The following is a 22,677-nucleotide window of genomic DNA, read 5'->3' as shown; positions in this document are numbered from 1 at the left end:
AAGAAATATAATTTGTTTACATCAAAAATTAATTTAAATGTCAGGAAAAGATTTTTGAAAGTGTATGTTTGGAGTGTCGCTTTATATGGAAGTGAAACTTGGACAATCGGAGTATCTGAGAAGAAAAGATTAGAAGCTTTTCAAATGTGGTGCTATAGGAGAATGTTAAAAATCAGATGGGTGGATAAAGTGACAAATGAAGAGGTATTGCAGCAAATAGATGAAGAAAGAAGCATTTGGAAAAATATAGTTAAAAGAAGAGACAGACTTATAGGCCACATACTAAGGCATCCTGGAATAGTCGCTTTAATATTGGAAGGACAGGTAGAAGGGAAAAATTGTGTAGGCAGGCCACGTTTGGAGTATGTAAAACAAATTGTTGGGGATGTAGGATGTAGAGGGTATACTGAAATGAAACGACTAGCACTAGATAGGGAATCTTGGAGAGCTGCATCAAAACCAGTCAAATGACTGAAGACAAAAAAAAAAAAAATTCTATGAATTCGGAATCGAAAATTTGAATTCAAAATATTGAAATAACGTAATAGGTCAAGTTAAGGACGACCAAAGGAAATATTTAAAGGTGATGTAATTACAATCACTCTTGTAGGGTGTTGTAATCGGACTCAATTATATTCAAATCGAAACAAAAGCGTAAGCACAGTCCATCAGTAGCTGAATAAATCTCAAAATAATAATAATAATTATTATTATTATTATAAAGAAAGAGTTTACAACAAAAATTAAAATTAAAAAAATGAATGAACAGAAACTATCTCTCAGTGAATAAACAATGATAATAGGTGTGCCGGTAAAAAACAAGATAGTATTCTTTTATTGAGGTATGCAAGAAACTTGAGCTTTCGTTTCTCGGCTTAAACAGGACTGAAGATGAAAGTACAGTAAAAATAAAACAGTTGTTTGTAAGCAGCTGTAGGATATTCTAATACGTTATATGTTATCAACGAAAACTCATTCACAGGACTGGACTAAACAAGTCTGATAAAAACAAGTCCTGATTAACTCACTCGCTAACAATTCCGCTCTTCTACCAAAACAGAACAGCGTAGAACATTAATTATTTAAAAACAGAGATATCAAAAAAAAAAAAAAAAAAAAGGTAAACTAATAATAAAGAACGTAATACAAATTACTCAAAACACCAATTTTTTTAAACATCAATAATAAAGGTTTAAAAAAAGCAAATTATAATAATATACGACACTGGAACATAAATAAAAAGAGAAATTTTACCGTAAATAAAAAAAAAGCTGTCGCTGGAAGCTAAAATTTTTGAAACAACTTCATAGAGTTGTCTAACCCATTAATATATAATACCATTCAGATGTTTTTATTTCATCCTAATTTTTATGAACTACCTAAATAGAGTTTAACAGAAGGTAAAGAGTTATAATTAATTAAAACCAAAAAATTTCATTTATAACTTTTTCCAATAAAAATAATTTAAATTTCAAATATATTTATCCAAAAAAATTGATAAGAAGTGACTAATAAAAAATGTAAAATAAAATATAATTATAAAATTAAAATACGAAACTATGTAATTATAAAATGAAACTAAAGGAAAAGTTAATTCAACTCAACGACTCGTGTTAGTACAGATCTGTACTTTGTAACCGTAGAAAGATTTGGAGAATTTTTCCATTCGTAGCCCCGAAACTTTAATCTGCAAATTTAGGACATTAAAAAATAAAAATTAAATTATCTTCACTTTTTAACTGATACACAGGACCAAATTATCTTAATTCTCCACATAAATTTGAAGGATAACCGCAAACCTAACAACTGTCAGTCACAGTTCTTAATACGGTAATTACAATCCACGTATGACTTGCTTCAGCACACGTATTTTCAAAGAACGAATGTTTTTGAATTAATCCATTTCCTTAAAAAATTTTATAGGATGATTAAGATGATTTGCAGAATCATTATAAATTAAAATCGGAACAAATATTCCAAAAACTCGAAACACCGTTTCAAGACGCCTAAATTAATCGATGAATTAAATACGGATTTCACCCTTCCATGCATCAAACCTTGGCGCGGTGAACCGGATTGTCAGCGTGAGTGTTAAGTCAGGGACAGTTTGAGCTACGCCGTCGGGAGCTTATTAAAAAAAAAGAAGGGTCACCCACGGCGGACTGGTCAAAATGGAGACCTCAGACTAATGTGATCCAACACCAGCCACCCCACAATGGATCAACGTGGCGGATTATGGTCGATTCCTTCAACATGTCACGGAAACCTCAAACAAATCCCTCGTCTTACGTATTTTTATAGTATACTAATGACGAATTATGAAGGCTGTTAACAGGATATGATCCTTGGTACTTAGGTTACGAGGCCTTTGCGGCAAGCGGATACAGTAGTTCCTCCTAAGCCAAGAACTGAGTTACTTAAACCATCTGAGGTCCGCAGATGATATAGTTCTCTTCTCACAAGAACCAAAAGAGCTATAGAAATACATAGAACTAAAGGTGATAGGTGAACCCTATGATCTACGGATGAACCTTAAAAAGAGCAAGGCCGTGTTCAACAAGTCTGTCAAAGACAGAAAGGTTTTTGTCTCTCGAGTAGAACTCAAAAAGGTAGATCATTACATACATCTTGGACAACTGAAAGTGATACAATCAAAGCTGTACGAGTAAGCTTTAGATGGCAGGCATTCGGGAGACTTAATATCCCTTTTCAAGAAAACACTCCCCTTTTACCTTAAAAAGAAAGTTTTCGATTAATGCATCTTGCCAGTTCTTACCTGTGGAAGCAAAACTTGGACGTTAATCTTAACAGAAGCTGCGAGTAGCACAAAGAAATATGGAAGATGCATGCTTGGAGTTACCAGACACGATAGAAAGACCTGCAAATGGATTAGCGAACAGACGAAAGTCGCGTGTATCTTGAAAGTTAAAGAATTAAAATGGCGGTGGACAGACCATGTAGCAAGAACTGAGGCAGATGAATTAAATTAGCACCTAAATGGATATCACTGGATGTTAAACGCCGACAAAAAAACAAACGCTCGTTAGATTGATGATATTATAAAATACGTTGGACCGAGTTGGCAGAAGATCGCACAAGACCGTATCAGTTAGTCAAGAGCTGAAGAGGCCTTCATCCTGCAGTAGATCGACAACGGCTGAAATGATGATGTAAAAGTAAAATTATCGAATGAAAAGAAAAGTTTAATAGAGGTAAAATTTATTTACCGTAGAAGAAAAATTTAAATGAAGTGATTCATCTTAAAATATAATATACGAGTAATTACGTAATAATGAAGTTTATAAAATAATTTACATAAAATAACAACTTAAGTAAAAACTTTCTACATAAAAAATCGTAAGAGATAAAATCGAAAGGCATTTTAAAAGAACGTGGATATATAAATACAGTTCCTTAAACAAAAATATTCTCTGGTTATGACTTTCTCCAGTTTGAGATAAATAAACTCTTTTAACATATGTTTCGGTCACGAACTCGCTGCAACTTCCCATTTCCAATGTATTTACAAACCGTAGAATAAGTAAAAATCTAACACTAGAAGGCTATTTCGAGTATTAAATAATCATTAGGGTAAATACATTACATATACACTAGCTGATGATATATTTAAAATCTAACAGCCATTTATGTTAGAGTTTAAAAAGATTCATTTTGTAAACGGTTTTTGATCGTCTTTTTTGTTTACGATTTATTTCAACACCGTTTAACGGTAAGCTGTATTTACTGCAGTGGCGAACAAATTAATCCGAACACGCATTTTTAACAGAAAATTTTATTCTTAAAAGAAAAATATGTAATAGTCCAAACTTACTCAAATTTAATAGTTTATGTGTCCTCATTTGTTTTTGATTATCTCATTAATCTTCTTTGGCATTGATTCCACTAAGGTAGAACAATGATTTTTGATTTCTTCATCTCGAAACCAAACCTGTATCACTTAACTAATAAGGCCACTTTTTGTGCTACAATTCATTTTCCCTAGTCTTCTTTTTAGTACGGCCCATAAATTTTCAATAGGATTTAGATCGGGGGAGTTCCCTGGCCACGAGAGCACTCGAATTTTTTGGTTTTTGAAGAATTCTTCTGCTTTCTTTGACGTAAATCTGGGCTAGGCGCGGGGTTCGCGCTTTCGGTCAGTTAGTTTGAGGAAATCATGTTAGGTTGAATATGAATATGTCCGTTTGAGGTCTATGTGAAGGCAAAATTTGATTTGTATTTTACTGATGCAAATGTCTGGCGAGGCATTCACATCGATGGCATTCCGACCGAAGCCTGGCTGATGACTGTGAGATGTTATCAGTTAGAGGGTCTAAAGACGACCTCCGGTAAAGCTCCTCAGGGCTCGGAACGGAGCGGGTGGTGTGGCCACCGGTAACGTCACAAGGTGGGTGTCTTCCCCCAACGGGGTTGGGATGCTTTCTTTGACATGGTGCAAGGTCCTGTTGGATAAGAGTTCTGGGTTCTTCTGCAGATGTGGGACTATTTTTCTTTGGCATATGTTAATATATTTGTCCGATTTCATCATCCCATCTACAGGCATAAGTGCTCCTGGCCCTTCATGTGTAAAACATCCCCAAAACATCTTTTTGGCTGACTTACGAATGTAGGCTACTCTCTCCCCTTGGACAAAGAAATGAGCCTCGTCTGAAAAAATAACTTTTTTCCACATCTCAATAGCCCATTCTGTATGTTCCTTTGTCCACTGAAGTCTTTTTGTCTTCATAAACTGTGTTAGTAACTGCTTCTTTTTAGGTTTCCAAGCAATCGTTCCCGCTGCCAACAATCTTCTACGAACTGTCATATCAGAAACATTAGTCCTACTGGCTCTCAAGTCCCTATTAAGGTCAACAGCTTACAATCGTGGATTAATTTTGCTTTTTCTTATTAGTAACCGATCCTGTGTAGGCATGGTTTTCTTTTTCCGTCCACATTCTCCTTTTCTTTTTAGAGAGGAGGAACCTATTTCCTTAAACCTTTTCACGATTTAATTTACAGTACCTAACCCCACACTACACTCACTGGCAATCTGCCTCTGAGTCATTTATGTGTGTTGGGACAGAGCAACAATTTTTGACCGCTTTCGTGGGTTATATCCGTTGCATTAACTAGAAACGAAAATAATAACAGAAACTCACATGGTCACCAAAAACTAACTGAAAATGAATTATAAAAGCACAAAAACGATAAATTCTGTTTTCATATGAACTAACAACATAACCTGAAATACCAAATAGCAAAAAGTCTGCCACAGAATGAATTTCTCTACAACAGAACAAAAATTCCCTTTGTTCGGATTAATTTGTTCGCTACTGTACGTATATAGTCCCGATTTCGTAATTCCCAACTGTCTTCATGCAATGAGTCACAACTTTTTTAAGTGTTGTTTAGAAGGTATGTCAAGCGTAACTAAGCGACTAATAAATATGGGTTTGGCAATCGGACAAAATTAAAGACGAAAGGAAACAGAAGAAAACAGTGAATAGGAAATTCCAAACACGAGATAAGAAAAAAGTGAAAACCGAGAATACGAAGGGCATAACCAGAATACAGCTACAAACAGTGGGAAAACAGAGAACTTAGTCTAAGCTTAAGACTGGAAACTTATAACAATAAGAAAATAGTTCCAAATTATGGAAAAGAAGAAACGATAATGAAAATATTCACAGGAAGATAGTATTATAAAAGGGTCGGAATAAGAAACTGGTGATTAAATGACCGGCTCAGGACGGAGAAGACAGGAGGAGGTAAGACAAAGCAACGCTTGATCAGGCACAAATGAAAAGAGGCAATGAAGCAGAAAACTGGTGATACAATTTAATTATGACATTTCAATAGTTATACACGTTTTGAGTCTCACGAATTAACGATCGAGTCGACTCCACTACAGCCATAAACTAAATTATTAGACTAAATTTCTGGACTCTGGTCACGATTAAAATTTTCTAATCATTATTTTCACTTCTGTGTTAAGTTGTCAGTGAATCGGAACAGAAAAAATATAGCGGTCGCGTGAACCAAAATTAATAAATGTTTTGTATTTACTCGGTCTAAGGTTGCGTTTTACCTAAAAATAATTAATAGAATACTGTAAGCTCATATTAAAAAAACCCACACAACTTCTTTTTCGAACGACATAGGTTTTATTAAAAAATAAAATATTCTATAGGCTCAACTTAATCACTTTATATTTTCTATTTCACGAAATAATAATGATCACTAAAGTGTATAATAAAACCAATGAAACGACAATGAACAATAAATTTTTATCTAAAAAATAAAATAAGATAGCAATTCTACATTTTTCTAAATTTTTTATACTACTTTTATCTTAAATGTTGGTGACGGATGCGCGCTTATATGAAAATTTTTTCCATTTTTTCAAGAAAACTATAATACGAATATGCTGAATATTACACAGAAATTACTGAATGAAAATCGTGCAAATTCTTGGTAGCTATTCCTTCAAGCATACTAATAAGAAACTGAATCGTTTAAATAAGTTCTAACATTAATAAAGTAGAATTTAAAAATAAACATAAAGTGAATGGCAAGAGAACCCTGCAATTTAACCCGAACATTTTGTTTCTATAAAAAATACCAGCTCCCAAAGTCCAAGGTCGGTCTACAGCACGACTTTTCAAATTCCCATTGCGAGAATTCAAGGACGTTCGGAGTACTCTATTTACCTTTACCCCATTAGAGATTTACTCTAATGGGGTAAAAACGATAAGATACGTCGCGGCTTGTGCGGACAAAAAAACACAGCACAACAGAGTAAATAATTTCAAACACTGTGATAATCTGATAAGTTCACAATTATAATTATAAACCATGCAGTACTGTATACCAAAACACAAACTCTTTCAAATCAATAAACAAAAAACACATATACATGATCGGTTAAAAATTTTCATTTTCCATATCAGAAGAATCATATTTTTTAATCGATTAACATCTTCAACCAAGTCGAACCAAAATAAAATCCAAAATTAAAATTTTTCAAATCGATTTAACGTTAAACTTATTTTCACAGACAGCATTACTAACAATCAAAGAAAAATTCACCGTTCTGCAATCTATGCTTTATAGTCAATACGGAAGAGGAAGAGGTTGACGATAGAATGTTTGATAGAAAATAATCTAATTATTATTATTATATTTAAATTTTAATAGCCTGTTAGTGCCACTACTGTGAGCAGATCAAATATGTAAAAAATACATGAAACAAATTTTTAAAAAATTAACTTTTTTTTCAGCACGTGGTACAAACAAATGTGGAATCCATTCAATAAAATGTAATTATTATTATTTATATATATATACTATTTCAAAATACGTACACCAGTTTATTTATACATCGTATAATATAATTAAGCAATTTCTTAGCACTTTTGTATCGATAACAGGCTAAACTTTTTATTAATAAAAAAACCCCGGCTTACACAATCGTCCTTTTTTTTCTTTCTTTCAGTTTCGTGTTTAGCCTCCGGTAATTACCTTCCAGATAATATTTCAGAGGATGAATGAGGATGATATGTATGAGTGTAACCGGATATATATGAGTGTAAATGAAGTGTAGTCTTGTACAGTCTCAGTTGGACCATTCCTGAGATGTGTGGTTAATTGAAACCACCAAAGAACACCGGTATCCACGATCTAATATTCAAATCCGTGTAAAAATAACCGACTTTACTACAACTTGAACGCTGGAACTCTCGACTTCCAAATCAGCTGCTGATTTGGGAAGATGCGTTCACCACTAGACCAACCCAGTAGTTTACACAACCGTCCTATAAATAACTTAAGTATGCACAAACGTAAATATCATCCAACGAATATATAAATAATATTTAACGTCTACAAACTACAATTCATAGAGTAGTTACTAACTTGTGAAATATCAATCACAATCATGACTCATGTTAAAAAAATGATTTTGAATTGTGTATTAAAACTTGCTACTCATAATACGAATCCACGTAGTAAACAATTACGGGTGTCACCATCAATAAAATTTCTAATTGTTATAAAACGACTTATATGCTGACTTAAGTATGCTGACCCCGAGGAATAAATTTATAAAAACTACTCGATAAAACAAAAAAATCCGTACACAATTACATATGTTATAGAACATATCAGGAATTGAGAGATGTGCTGCTCCATTGATAAAACAAGGAACTGTTTTTTAAGTTTACCATTACATTATATTATTTTTCAAATAGGCCAATCTTGTAAAAAATTCTTCTATTCATTAATTTTTAGATAAACACTACATCATCACTTCCCGGCTTTCGGTAAAAGATTTAGTAGTAACGTACATCAAAGCAAAATTTTAAATACTTGAAGGATTCTGTAACTTCAAAATAACCCTGTAAATATATGAAACTACAAACATAAAATGAAATGCAGACTTCAAAATAAATTCTATTCCGAATAAAAAACAAAAATATTACTTCAAAGATAGTAAAACGTATTCCCGCGGTGATAAAATGACTCGATAATTTACGGTAATCAAAGAAAGTAACGTACATCTAAATGTTTAAAAATCTACCTAACAAAAATAATACAACGAAATTATAAATCGTAACATCATTAAGTGACAATTACATGAATTTGCATCAATATACACCAGGACAAAAATCAAATTTATAAACGTCTATCATTTTATTGTTACTAAGCTATAGATGAAGACTGCACACTTCGTCGTCTAGAATAAATTTAAAAAAAATCACTGCAAAAAACTATAGTACAAAAATATAAAAAATGATTATCAAAGTATTATATATATTTATTTATTTATTTATACATACTGTTATTTATGAAATGACCTTAGAAAACGATACGTATGAAATGTGCACTGGTTTTTCCAGTTCTTTATTCCTACGGCTAATAATAATTCGCAATGTGTAGTTAAACTTTATTAATGAATGGACATAGGCCTGTTCTGAAGTCGATTATAAAAATAATACACGCTTGTTAACTAAGGAAGTATAAATCTAAAAAAAAAAAAAAATGAAATTACAATCGACAAAATTAAACGGTAATTTCCAATTAGCTACTTTACAACAGCGAAACTCAATTTGCATGCTATTACTGCAACAAATATTCCCCTTCCCCCACCGCTTTTGCTAGGATTCCAGTCGGTTTAAGAGTATCATCACGTTTCCCATCGCTTAATAAATGATCTGGGATCTAGAAATAAGGAGAAACTAAGCGTAAAATCTAAATTAAACAGCAACACCTTTCTTTTCACGAAACAGCAATAGCATTAACTACAATATCGGTTGTTAAGATACATAATCAACTACACGTTATTACAGCCGTCTCTGGATTCCACCTAACAATATTAACACAGAGTATGTAATAATATGTCCACAACAGTTTTAAAAGTATGTTTAATTTTCAACTACTATATTTTCACTTTCAGAAGAAACAAATTTCAACCGATGTAATAAATAATATAAAAAAATATCCTAAACAAGTTACAATCGGTTTCAGTCACTGACACTGCTCATATATACTGTAATTTTAAGGCATAACATATAAGCATAACCTATAAAAAAATCTATCTACAATCGGTAGTCAGCAAACGTTCTATTTTATACAGTACCGCTACAAAATGTAAGAAACACGTAATTCATCAGAAATAATAATACAGACGAGTAAAAATTGCTAACGATAATTGCAACACGATATTCTAATATTAATTTGTATTACAAAAGAGCAACTTAACTCTTCCGTATTGAACCACATGTAATTTCAAAACTTATGAATGGACCGTTCAACATAGCCTATTATATTATTCAACATTAGAAAAGAGAATTTTAATTTAAACAGGTAGGGTGGAAATTACAGTGTATATAAAAATAGTTTATAGATAAAATCTGAAATTTAAAAAAATTAGTAGTAAAAAATCATCTACCCGCCAAAAAAGTACCTAAAATTACTTTAAAAAAAAAAAAAAATAACGAGGCATTTAATCTATCCATACATGCAGAAACGCTTTAGTGTCCGTCTACACAAATAGCAATTTTTGTGACGATTTCGTTTTATTTGCAACCATACAAAATGCTAAAAGACAATGCTATCGTCCACTTGACCTTACAATTTTCATTTGTCGACTAACAGATTATGAAATTAAAAAAAGATCTACAACTTTTTGGTGTGTTTCGGCTCCGAAACTGTTTCATTCAACGTCCCCACTTTACAGTTCCTACGTGTTTTCGAGAATATCTTATTTCCACTGTTCTCACTACGCGTTTTGCCAAACGATGGTTGAAGGCCGTTTGACAAAACGAGTGAGCGATAGTTCTCGACAATAAACCGCATAACATTAAATACCGTGCTTTTTAAAATGTGAATATCGGAGTTTTACTTATATTGATAAATTATACATGAAATGAAAGAGCAACACAAATAGTTTTTCCTACAAGTGTTCAATATAATGTGAGCACCATTCGTTTACATCCATCCGATAGGAGAGTTCATCCCATACTTTAATCGGCAAGTCTGGAGTAACTGATCCGACAGCTGCTTCAATCCTGTGTCTCAAATCGGGTAGATCGGCTGGTAACGGTGGCACGTACACTTGATCTTTTATAAACGCTCAAAGAAGAAAATCGCACGGGGTCAGATCGCGCGAACTTGAAGCCCCCGACAAACAAGCCCTGTCATCTGGTCTCCGGCGACCGATCCAGCGGTCGGGGAGAATTTCATTCAACCGATCGCGCACAGCATAATGCCGATAAGGAGAGACACACCACCTTGATGTCAAATAAAATTTTGCGATTCGTACGATTTTGACCTACTTTTACTTAAAATTATCTTTAAAAAAGCCCCTGAAAAATTAATTTTTGTGCAATTTACAGCAATTCAGTTAAAAATATTTTTTTCTGATCCCCATTCGGCTTTGTGGTAAATAATTTTCTGACATGATCTTTCTTAAAAATATATTAAAAGAACTACTGAGATAATAAAATAAAATCAGACCAAGTATTACGGCCTAAAACACTTTTTAACATCAGAAACATTTAATTCTTGATAAAAATTGCTTTTTCTCAATCTGGAAAAACTGTACTTCAGAAGGAATTCTCACACTACCCGTACTTGTTTCAAACGTACTAGATATTTTTGTTGTAATTAGTAAGCTTACAGCATTCTTACATTTCCGCAATTAACAACCATTTCCCTCGCTGCAGTCGATCGCCGTTATTACTCCTTCCACGCGCGCATATACCAATGTGTACATTCATAAATTAGAGACACTACGTTGATAAAAGTCGCATTTTTTTATTCCAATCTCCGCAATCAGCATAAGCGTTATTTAGCTTAATAAAAAATTAACTTTACCATAACGTAAAAAGAACGCAACCGAATTTAAAATCGCTAATAAATGTATTTTTATAAACTATCATTAAATGCGAGAAGATTATGGAATTTTGAACTTTTTAATACAGTCGGAAAAGCAGCACACGGGAATAAACCAGAAACATATAATAGAATGGCGTATGGCATCTAGTTCAATTTCACGAAGTCACGACATATTTTAAATTATCAATTTTTACTGAGAATATAAATAAATAGTCGGAAATATTTCTCGCCTTTTGTTAAGCGATCACAATTCTTTTATTCCGACTAAACGATGAAATGAATAGCGATATGAAAAAAAATATTATTTTCCCCACTTTTCGGACATTAAGTACACGACATTATCTCAACGAGATATTGAACCAATAGCTGAAGTAAGGAGGACGATGATTCTAAAAAAACTAAACCACACAAGCACTGTAGTTATTCAAATCTACCAGTACAATCGTGGAATAAAATGTTAATCATAAGTATTCCACTAATAAATACGTACATAAATTACACATTCAGTACTAATAACATAAATCATACATTTCACAAATATAAATTATACAATTCAAGTAATTAATCAGAATGTAAAACAAGCTTTAAAAACGATCACCTTCTTTTCAAATGGTGTAGTTATATTTATATTTATATAGGATGAACACACAATTTTGATGCCGGTAAATACAGATTATTAATCAGTAAATCTACACGACAAAATTATTATTATTAACATTAGTAGGATTATAATTACATCATCTCTAAAATTATAATCTTGAATGAAGAATTATAAATTATAATCGAGAATGTAATAATTAGAATAGAAAATAGTTCGGTGCTCTTCTAATGTGAAAAGTTAGGTTGTTTCCCTAATTATATCTTGCCAGTTTTAATTTAATGTAGTTATGTAAAAATATATGTTACTAGTATCCTGTACGAGGTGCGACAATAAAGTAATGAGACTGATGTGAAAAAAAATGTTGCTTACCGTTTTAGTCATGTTTAGTGTTGTCTCCTTCAAAGTAGTTCCCCTCTGATTGCACACACTTATTCCAGCGCTTCTGCCATCGAGGGTAAAATTTCTGGAACTCATCTTCTGTATTATCCTCCAAGACCCACGTCATAGCTTTTTAGACATCTTGTGTTGTTTGAAAATGGTGTCCCTTGACCGCCATTTTGACTCTTGGAAATAGAAAAAAGTCGCACGGAGCGATATCTGGTGAATAAGGTGGATGTGGTAGTACTGAAATTTGTTTTGAGGTTAAAAATTGCTGTACTGACAGAGCAGTATGGGATGGCGCATTATCGTGATACAGAATCCAATTATCAGCAATGTTGGCACGGACACGAAGAACTCGTTTACGAAGTCTTAATCAACAAACAGTTGGTTAACTGTTTGTCCAGGAGGCATCCACTCTTTATGAACAATTCCCTTGGAATCGAAGAAGCACACAAGCATGTATTTCACTTTTGACTTTGACATGCGAGCTTTTATTGGTCTGGGTGATCCCTTTGAGCACCATTGCGAACTTTGGCGTTTTGTCTCTGGATCGTATTGAAAAAACCAACCTTCATCACCAGTGATAACACGCCTCAACAAATCTGGATCGATTGATTTCCGTTTGCTCTAACAGATCGGCTGCCACATTTTTCCGTGTTTCTCGCTGTTGTTGTGTGAGATTTTTGTTGTGTACGATTTCACGCACCCTGGTCAAGTTGACATCTGTCCGTGAGGTTGATGGTCGTCCACTGCGGGTCTTCATCTTCGTTCTGCCTTCACTAAAAATTTTATGCCACCGAAAAACTTGAGCTCTTGACATAACCTCCTCTCCAAAAGTCTTCTGAAGCTTACCATAAGTTGTCGTCGCGTTTTCACCCCCCCTCGCTCTCTTTCTTCTGTGACGCAGAACATTTTCCGATATTTTTTATTATTTTTCTGTATGTTTCCTTATTATTATATTAAGTGTCTCATTCCTTGGCACCACAACTTTTGAATGACTTTGCCGTGTTACTGTGTCATCAAAAATAATCCCAGAAAAGATGTAATCGCACCGTAGTCATCAATTTTTTCTACGAATTTAAATATGTAAAACGCCATAATAACTTTATTAGCAAATTTTATAAATTAATTTTAAAATGACAGAATTTTTGTTTCGATTCACAGTTTATTATCGCTGTATTGCAATACTGAAAGAAAATTATTCACTTTAGAATGTTTAATCACTTTATCTATTACGTTACTTAAAGCATACAAAATAATAAATAAGTATTAACTTATGTAATAACTTACTTATTTTAGATATATAATTATGAAAAATGTGATTTAACATTTTCTCAGAAATAAAAAAATCAGTTTCATGAACCTAAGCACCCACACTAATGGATAATGTTCAAATACGGATAATGCGATATTTTCATAAAGGAGGTGAGAAAGCGAAACAGTCCATTTCAGCGATTATTGGATTTCTGCGGAACCTGGTTGTACAAGTACGGGGAGCTATACCATCTTCCAAATATATATATATATATATATATATATATATATATATATATATATAAAGTATTAATCACAATTTAAACGAGAAATTTCTAAAATGTTTGAGAATTTTCACCCAGAAAATATCTATAAACAAAAGGTAATAAATTATTTAAGACTTCAAAGGAAAAAAAATTGTAAAAAGGAACAGAATTCCAATCACGCTTTACAATATAACCCCCCCCCCCAAAAAAAAAAAAAATCTTTTTATTTATATAAGAATCAATTCAACAGAATAAAGCGCCAATACAACAACAATATGAAAATCCATTGTACATCCACAGTATTCAGAAACTTAACAAAACTGCCTCATCCGATAATTTCAAAAAACGGCAATTGAAAATCTACGTTAAAAAGAATTACATTTCCCAATCTGAAATCCGCTGACAGATTTTAAAATGCCTGACATGACAAATACGTTAGAAATGAAAAACAGACTAAAAATAGTAATACAAACTAGTCTTATTTAAAAGACAGTATTTTGAACACCACCTTTTCTTACGGAAGGAATTTTTCTCACACATTTCAATTTCAATACGTAAGATGAGTCGAGCTATGATGCAAATTACTTCTGGGGAAGTGTAACATGGTCAGATGGATTTCTTATATTTACCTCTTTCCTCTCATAATGTATATGCACTGCAAACGTACAAAATTAAAAAAGATAACGATTTTAAATGTTTTTTTTTTTTTTTATTCAAGAAAATGTCTACAGTAATTTCGACTCCAGAAAACAAAACTCTGACATTCGTAACCACTAACTAGTGGTTCAACATCACTGAGATAAGACAGCCCTCAAAGACAAATTTTAGAACTTATAAATATCCTAAAATATAAGGAAAAAACAGAGCTTGCTTTGAAACAGCAAACGTTTTTAACGGCTTTGAAATCCCGAATACTATTCCTCGCGTGGACTATGCAAATCCAACGACATCAAAACTGCAATTGCATTTAATCAACGACAAATAGAAAAAAAAATCGTTGCGGCTTAAGGTGCAATGAACCTGTTGCTTTTATCAGCTAGTACCGCAGGACAGTGACCTTCGAGGGATAAGCAAGATGCGTGGGGAGCAGCACCTCACAAATGGGACGTGGTGCATGGCAGGACAAACTTTCACGTCGCAGCGATGACGGCTGCAGGAGGAAGGCAGATTCTAAACGCAGTCTGCTGCAAACAGTGCCAGTGAATACACGTAAGGTCAGGCCATGCCTAGCCTGATAACGTTCAACATCCTTTCGACCGTTAATGCGATGACTACTGCGATAGCCGCCCTGCTCCTACTACAAACAGGTATTTTCTTTTTCTTTTAATGATAATTAACTACAATTTAAATTATAACCTCTTAAAAATATGAAATTAAACAAATAAACGTTTGCATAAAATAATGATCCCGTAGAACGTATCCTTAAATTCTATAAGTAAACTAAATAAATCATGATAAGTTCGTAAATATAAAATATAATTTTTTTGTAGAAAATATTAACTTCAAACATAACCAAATTCTGTAACTGCACGTCAATTTTTTTATCTTTGTGCTTATAAAAACATGTCGCGCATTATTTTGAACACAATAAAACCCTGGTAGTACAAAAACTGCCTTACGCAGTAAAACAACGGTAATATTTTTACGTTCCGAACACGACTGTTTATTTCCTCATAAATCTGATGTGAAAAATGTCACAATTACATCCTTCTGTAATGACATTACAAAAAAAGAAGATAATAAACCACAAAAGGAGATTTCATCTCCGTACCAGAATAATGTAAAAGAAATCTTAAAATAATTCCTTTGAGGGAAAACGGAAACACCAGTTTGTTAAAAACAAACTTTTCCTCCCCCTTTTTAATAAATAACTTTACAAAATTATAACAATTAATAAAGAATAAAACATGTCGCTGATGGAATTCTGTAACGTTCTGTTTTGTTTTTTTTTTTAATTTAGTCTTACTTTTTTAGTAATTATAAACCATAAATTTATCAATATAATATATAACAGTTAAAAAGAGGTACTCTGCTAGTACTTTATCGAAATTTATTTCAATTTTTTTATTTAATATTTCTATAATTATATATTTTTTATTATTTTTTCAAGTACCACCAAACACTAAGTCTGGGTGTTAAATAATTTTTTTTTGCACCTGGCAGTTACTTTATCAACTCGATATTCCACGTTTATCTTTCATTACCACCACTACATACAACTTCAAAATTCTTACTAAATAAAACATTCATTACTTACCACATAATACATTCTTACTACAAAATTAAAAACTTCAAAAATAAAATGTAATTTCAAAATTTTTACTGTATCAATCAATCAATCATTAACAAAGATTTTTATACGGTTATATAAAAAAATTAAATTAAAAATAAATGAAAGATTTTATTAATACATTTTGTGAGATAATAATGCTTTCTTATTATTTTTAAACTTATAAATCGATTACATGAAAAGACAAATCATTATTATTTCATAAAAATAAGAACAGAAAATCCTTACATATTATCAGAGGATTTAATTGCTTTAAAAATGATAATTTAAAAAATTCTTCGACGTAAACCGAACTGAAAATTTCTACCAAAGATAATTTCTCAAATCTTATTTTAATGAAAGAGGTAATAATAATCACGTAATAAATAATCGCGGTATACACAGCCCTTGGAAACTGCTACTATTATTTTCTAAATAAACCGCAGAAATATCTTGTATTAGCGACTAAACATTATTACAAAAATTATGTGTTAAGAAGAAATATCCACTGATCGAAGAAACTTCAATGGAAGGTCTTTACAGAAAAAAAATAGATATTAAAACTGTTATTATTGTAGTCAGTCAGTCCTATTAGCCTTCTAACAAAAATAAATCTGAATACAAAAGATACAAAACATACGAGAAAAAAAATTGAGTTCAGTCTGACCACTAAAATAAATAAATCTATAACATTCTTTGTTTTTTAGTCATAAAATGTTATTAAAAACGAAAATATTTTAAAAAAAAAACCTTTACTATTGCTTAATAAACTAAAATGGTTCAACTATTAAATAATGTGTATTAGTTTTTTTATTGTCTATTTTATAAGAAAACTTGCTTTCACTTTTTATCCAAATATAACAAACAAGTAAAGAACGGGACTACTACCTTTTTTTAAGCGAATTAATCGCATTGCAAAGAACAAATCTTCTAAAACTAATGCGTACAAAATTTATTTGAATGTTGTAAAATCTTCACTAAATTGAAGTAATTTAAGCAAAATGTTTAAATTAAACCGATCAAAATAAAAAAATAAATTAATATCTAAAAAGAATACATGTAGTTAATGCATAAAAGTGCTCTTAATTTTAATCCTTGTCACTGTTTATGTTAACCTAGTTCAGAAACAGTACATAGTCATAATAATTTTTTTTGAAATTCATTTTTTATGCGCAGCATAAATATCCCGCCCAACAACAGCGATAAAGTTTCTTAGAAAAAAACGGAAACGTAGAAATTAGAAGTTCGAATCTTTTTAAGTCCGACCGACATAAAACGAGTTTTAAAAAAATTAGTCGTTTATAGTGATTACTAAAAGTGAAAGGACTGGTAACCTTTGACCGATCTACTACACCCGCAATTTCGTTTTCAAACCATTCAAAAAATGTGTTTCATATGGCTACGCTATTCATTGCGAAATGTGAAAATAAATGTACCACAAAAATATTATCGAGAGAACTTACAATAAAAATACTTGACTTCGAGTAAGCCTATTATTACAAAACTACTATTATTTTTTTCGCCCCTTATAGGACCAGTAATAATAATAATAATAATAATAATACAGTCTTAGTCTGATTCAGTATCTCAAACTGCACAGGAAAAAGTCAAAAAAATTAAAATTAAAAAAAAAGAATCCAAATTTAATCCACTTCGAAAAAAAGATGATAACGTGAATAACTCCCGTATCCGAATCATTATACTTAACAAAAAAAGAGAAAAACTTTTACAAGCTACTTATCCGCTCTAATAGTTAAAAAATATTATAAATAAAAAATGAATAAAATTGTAAGAGTACGGCAGATAGCATTTTCATTTCACAATACGTTGTTCTGACTCTAACCAAATTATTACCCCACAACGAAACACTTATTTAAAAAAAAAAACAAATTAAAATTAAGTATCGAAAAAGTTTTATTGAACTGTTCACTGTACGAAAGTTAACACTAAAAGCACTCACATAGACACGAACAAAACAAAAAACAACCGTGATTTGTCAAGATTGAAACGAAAAAACTGTAATGTCATAAAAACGTTTGGCTTCACTAACCTAAAAAATAATTTTTAGAAAACACGTACAATATAAGAAATATTGATGAACTCATTTCTGAATAATTAGAAAATCTGTATCTGCGTTTATAAAAATAAGGTATCAATTTTACGTAATTAATACAGAATTCATGTTTAGATTACTTACCGATACACAGTATTAGCGCAAAACTAACAATCAAATTCCCGGATGCAAATACTACTACGAGACACTGTAAACTAACGGGATTAATAAAAATTTATGTGAACTCTTTTCTATCAGTTTCGCTGGCATCGGTTATTAGAATCCTGTGGCGTATACGATTGTTTCATATGAATAAACCTTCTAGCAACAGCATGGAAGTGTAAAAGAAAGTAAATTACGGTTGTTTATAAAACAAAACAAGAACATTACTTCAAGAATCATTTTCAAAGTAATTCTAAAATGCGGAACAAATTACTTCATTGTACGTAACCCACATAAATTTATAACATAATAATAATAATAATAATAAACAAAGAAAGAAAACAAAGAAAGCGTTACTTTTTCATTCCATATACTTTTATTTGCTCCATACAACATCACAAAAAAAAACACATTATACTCGTAGTTCGTAAAAATGTACAAACAAGAATTCAAAAAACCAATAAAAATAAAACAGAACTGAATAGAACTTCACCTAAAATTTTATTTAATAAGTTATTAAATGCAGATAAGGGATTGAAAAACGATTATAAATTACTAGGAGAAATTTGTTATTTTCATATTATCATCATCGAAGTTAAACTTACAAATATTAAGAATTAAACATTAAAATAACAATAATGTTTTGAATATATCATAGGTAAAAATTTAGTACCCAAATAATAATTCCACTAATAAAAAAAAATCAACAATCAAAGCTTTAAAAGGTATATATTAAATAAACCTTTCTCGATATTGGTGACTACGTGAAATTATTAGAAGGCTCTTTGAGCAGGACCCCATGAAGCAAAATAGAAACTTTTAAACCAAGATAGAAACAATAGTAAGATAGGATCTTGTTTTATAATTTTGAAAAAATGATTTGTCATGAAATGAGAAACAGCACAAATCAGTAAGTATCAGAGTATCAAGAGAACATATTCGGTGTTTTTCTCTATTTCAAGCAAGCGTACTGATTGCATTATTCCTTCGTGAATTGCAATATTTTAACATTTATCTGAAGGTAAAAATACAGTTCTCATAACCTTAAACAAAAACAAACCGATTAAAATATTTCTTATGCAATACATTTTAGGAACTCGACACAGAATTAACAACTTAATAATTCATTCTTTTTGTTTAAATTTAATTCTTTTTAGCCACAGTAAAATGAAATGTCGTTATCAATATAAATAATTTTAAAAGTGTTAAACAATGAATGACAACGCAATTAAAAGTATATGCATGCTTTAAAATATGATTCGATAAATATCCTTAACTTCTTAACTATATGTCCGATATGTACTAGTGTTTTAAAAGTTCCTACGGTGTTGTTCTTAACTTCTCTTATTACAAACACTAATCATTTTTAAACAGAGTAAAAATGTTTGTAATGTTTAAATTTATCATCGTGAACATACAGTTCTAAAAGATAAATAATAATCGTTGTTATAAGTTTCACTCGACAATACCCTTCCACAGATTTTAAACATTTTAACACAACCTTCACAAATTTATTTTTATTTATCTCTTGGTACATATAAATAATATTAGTAAAATTATTTCCCCCTTTTTATTTCCTTGTACGAAGTAAAGGAAGTATTGTGATCGCGGTTTTCAGATTTCAACGGAAATGTCCATTTTGACCAGTGACGTCTGTACGTACGTATATCTCGCACAACTCAAAAACGATTAGCTGTAGGATGTTGAAATTTTGGATTATTGTTGTAACATCTAGTTGTGCACTCCTATGTTGATTGCAATCGAATGAACCAAAAGTGTCCAAAAGAATCCCAAAATACAAAAATATGTGGACTATGGACTTTTTCTTAACTGCAGTATTAAGTCCTCATGAGAGTTTTTCAACGATATATCTAAGCGATATTTATTTTCATTGGTTCCAGATTTATAGCCACATAAAATTTTAATTAAATATTTGAATCTAACAGGGGAAGGCACATCGGTTCAAATCAGATTTAATCGCCTTTTGATTAACTTCTTTTTTTTTTTTAATTAAAAAATATTGATTTATTAATAATTGTTAACCTCTGAATATTAAAGAAGTATTCCGATAAATAATAATTCAGTAACAATACAAAAAAATAATATGAAAAAATATCTGAAGTTAATAAAATTTTACGTACTTTTCATTAAAAAAAAATGTGTATATGAAATTTAATAGGCCGTACAAGGAAGTTATGTGGCGACCACATCAGATTTTTTAAAATTTAATTTAATATGTATATTAAATAAATAATAAACTATATATATATATATATATATATATATATATATATATATAACTGTTTCAAAATAAACAAGACATGTTTAAAATTAGTAAAGCAGTACCAGACCTCAATCTGCAAATGCGTTACATATTCTGTTCACTGAATTTAGATTAGAAATTTGGAACCATTACCATTTGTTTCGTCACGTGAAAATTTTCTAACTGGAGAGTGGTTTAATGTTTATGACATGCTGAAGAAGGAGGTTAAGTGATTACTCTGACTTAGATGTTAAATTCTATTGTGGTGAATACAAAAATTCAAGTAAAGATATTATAAATGCCTCTATATCAGCAATGCCTAAAGATAAAGTAATATCTAAATTGTAAAAATGCTATGTTTTTTTACAACAAAATGGTGCTTACTTTCTGGAAGTATTTCATTGTAATGTATTATTAGTTTTTTTTTTTTTTACATCAGCTTTTTTCAATTTTTTCTTGTGTTTTGTAGTCAATTTTTAATTATAATTAATTATTTTTAAATTTCTATTTCATTTTGAATTGAAACATTCATATTATTCATTGTTATTGGTTTGGATTCTTGATATAGCTGTATATCTGAATGGTCAATTTTAATTTTTGCATTTATTATTATTTTTTTTTGTTAAATTTATTATATATATAATAAATATACTGTTTATTATTTATATATATATATAAACTTATATATATAATAAACAAAATTACCATTATTAATTGACTAACATAATTTAGCATAAGTAAATAAATGACAAAATTTTCCAGAAAGATCCCATTATTAATGAAAAATTTTATTTAATTTTATAAATGAAATCTTTATTCATCTGTAAAATAATTTTCGGATAAAACCATCTGTTGTTCGTTGGCGTATCGTGGGTGTACCTGACCGGCTCCCTACATGACCGTAGAAATAACAAAATGGACCAGTAATTCTGCAATAACTGTTCCCCACCTGTTGTTTTTTCCCCGTACAAAGGATTTATTTCAAGGGAAATTAATTAATTGTTGTTAAAGCCCCCCCCCCCCTTGGATGAGTAACATAATCATTTATGGACGACCCTTTTAATCGCAGTTTTGTGTGCGTGCGCTTGTGAATCTAAAACAAGTAATTCTAATAGTCACTCCTGCGTCACTGGTTCATTCACTTCCAAAGAGTTACAAAGTTATTGTGTCATTGAACTCATTTTACAATATTAATTGTCAATACAATTTCTAAAAATGATATTTAGAGAAAATGGTATTAAAAGTTACCGACAAAAATTTCTTTCGGAGTCTTAACTAGTCTCAAATGGAGAGATAAATCTAGAAGTGTAGATTTATCAAAATTTTTGGAGTGATGGGGGAACAAGAAATAAATATAAAGATAATATTTTAACACTTAAATACATTTTTTGGCAGTTCCCCTATTATGTTTATTTCTTGATGATAATTTAGCTAATATCGACCTAAAAATAATGTAAAAGAGTTCAATGATAGAATAACTTATCTGGATAATTCTTTGGTAGTGAATGAGCACAGCAATGACGTAGGAGTCAGTATTGAAAATACTTTATTTAGATTCACACACACTCACACCCAACTGCGATTAAAAGGGTAGTCCAAAAATTGATTATATAAACCATTCAAGGGAAGGGACTTTTAACAATTAATTAATTACCCTTGAAATAAATCCTTTGAAAGGGGTAAAAACAACAGGTGGAATAGATATCGCAGAATTACTGGTCCATTTTATTATTCCTACCGTCAAGTAGGAAGCGGGTCAGGTACACCCGTGATACACCAACGAACACAGTAGATGGTTTTATCCGAAAATTATTTTACAGATGAATAAAGGTTTTCAAGTGTAAAATTAAATAAAATCTTTTATTAATGGGATTCTGTCTGGAAATTTTCCAGGGAGAAAATATGTTAATTACGATCAATATGGTTTAATTTATCGAGAAATTAAAACTGAAATAACAGGAAGACGGAGAAACTTGTTTACACGGTTATTAACTGTGTACAATAGCATCAACAAACAATACTAACAATGCAGCT

The 22,677-nt window shown here is 31.0% G+C and overlaps 2 protein-coding genes across 2 annotated transcripts in view; one reads left to right on the top strand and one right to left on the bottom strand.

Moving 5' to 3' along the window:
* Positions 1–22,677, bottom strand: part of qin (tudor domain-containing protein qin) — a 435,556-nt gene that overhangs the window by 304,896 nt on the left and 107,983 nt on the right. The gene's annotated exons all lie outside the window — the stretch shown is intronic.
* The window catches only part of LOC142334274 (uncharacterized), a 68,667-nt gene continuing 61,017 nt past the window's right edge, over positions 15,028–22,677 (top strand). The window contains exon 1 of the mRNA XM_075382188.1: positions 15,028–15,203. Within this exon, the coding sequence (XP_075238303.1) occupies positions 15,119–15,203 (85 nt within the window). The 5' untranslated portion in view covers positions 15,028–15,118. The remainder of the gene's footprint in view (positions 15,204–22,677) is intronic.

The sequence above is a fragment of the Lycorma delicatula genome, chromosome 1 (assembly GCF_047948215.1).
Source record: "Lycorma delicatula isolate Av1 chromosome 1, ASM4794821v1, whole genome shotgun sequence".
Classification (NCBI taxonomy): Eukaryota; Metazoa; Arthropoda; class Insecta; order Hemiptera; family Fulgoridae; genus Lycorma; species Lycorma delicatula.
This window is presented reverse-complemented; position numbering and strand designations above follow the sequence as displayed.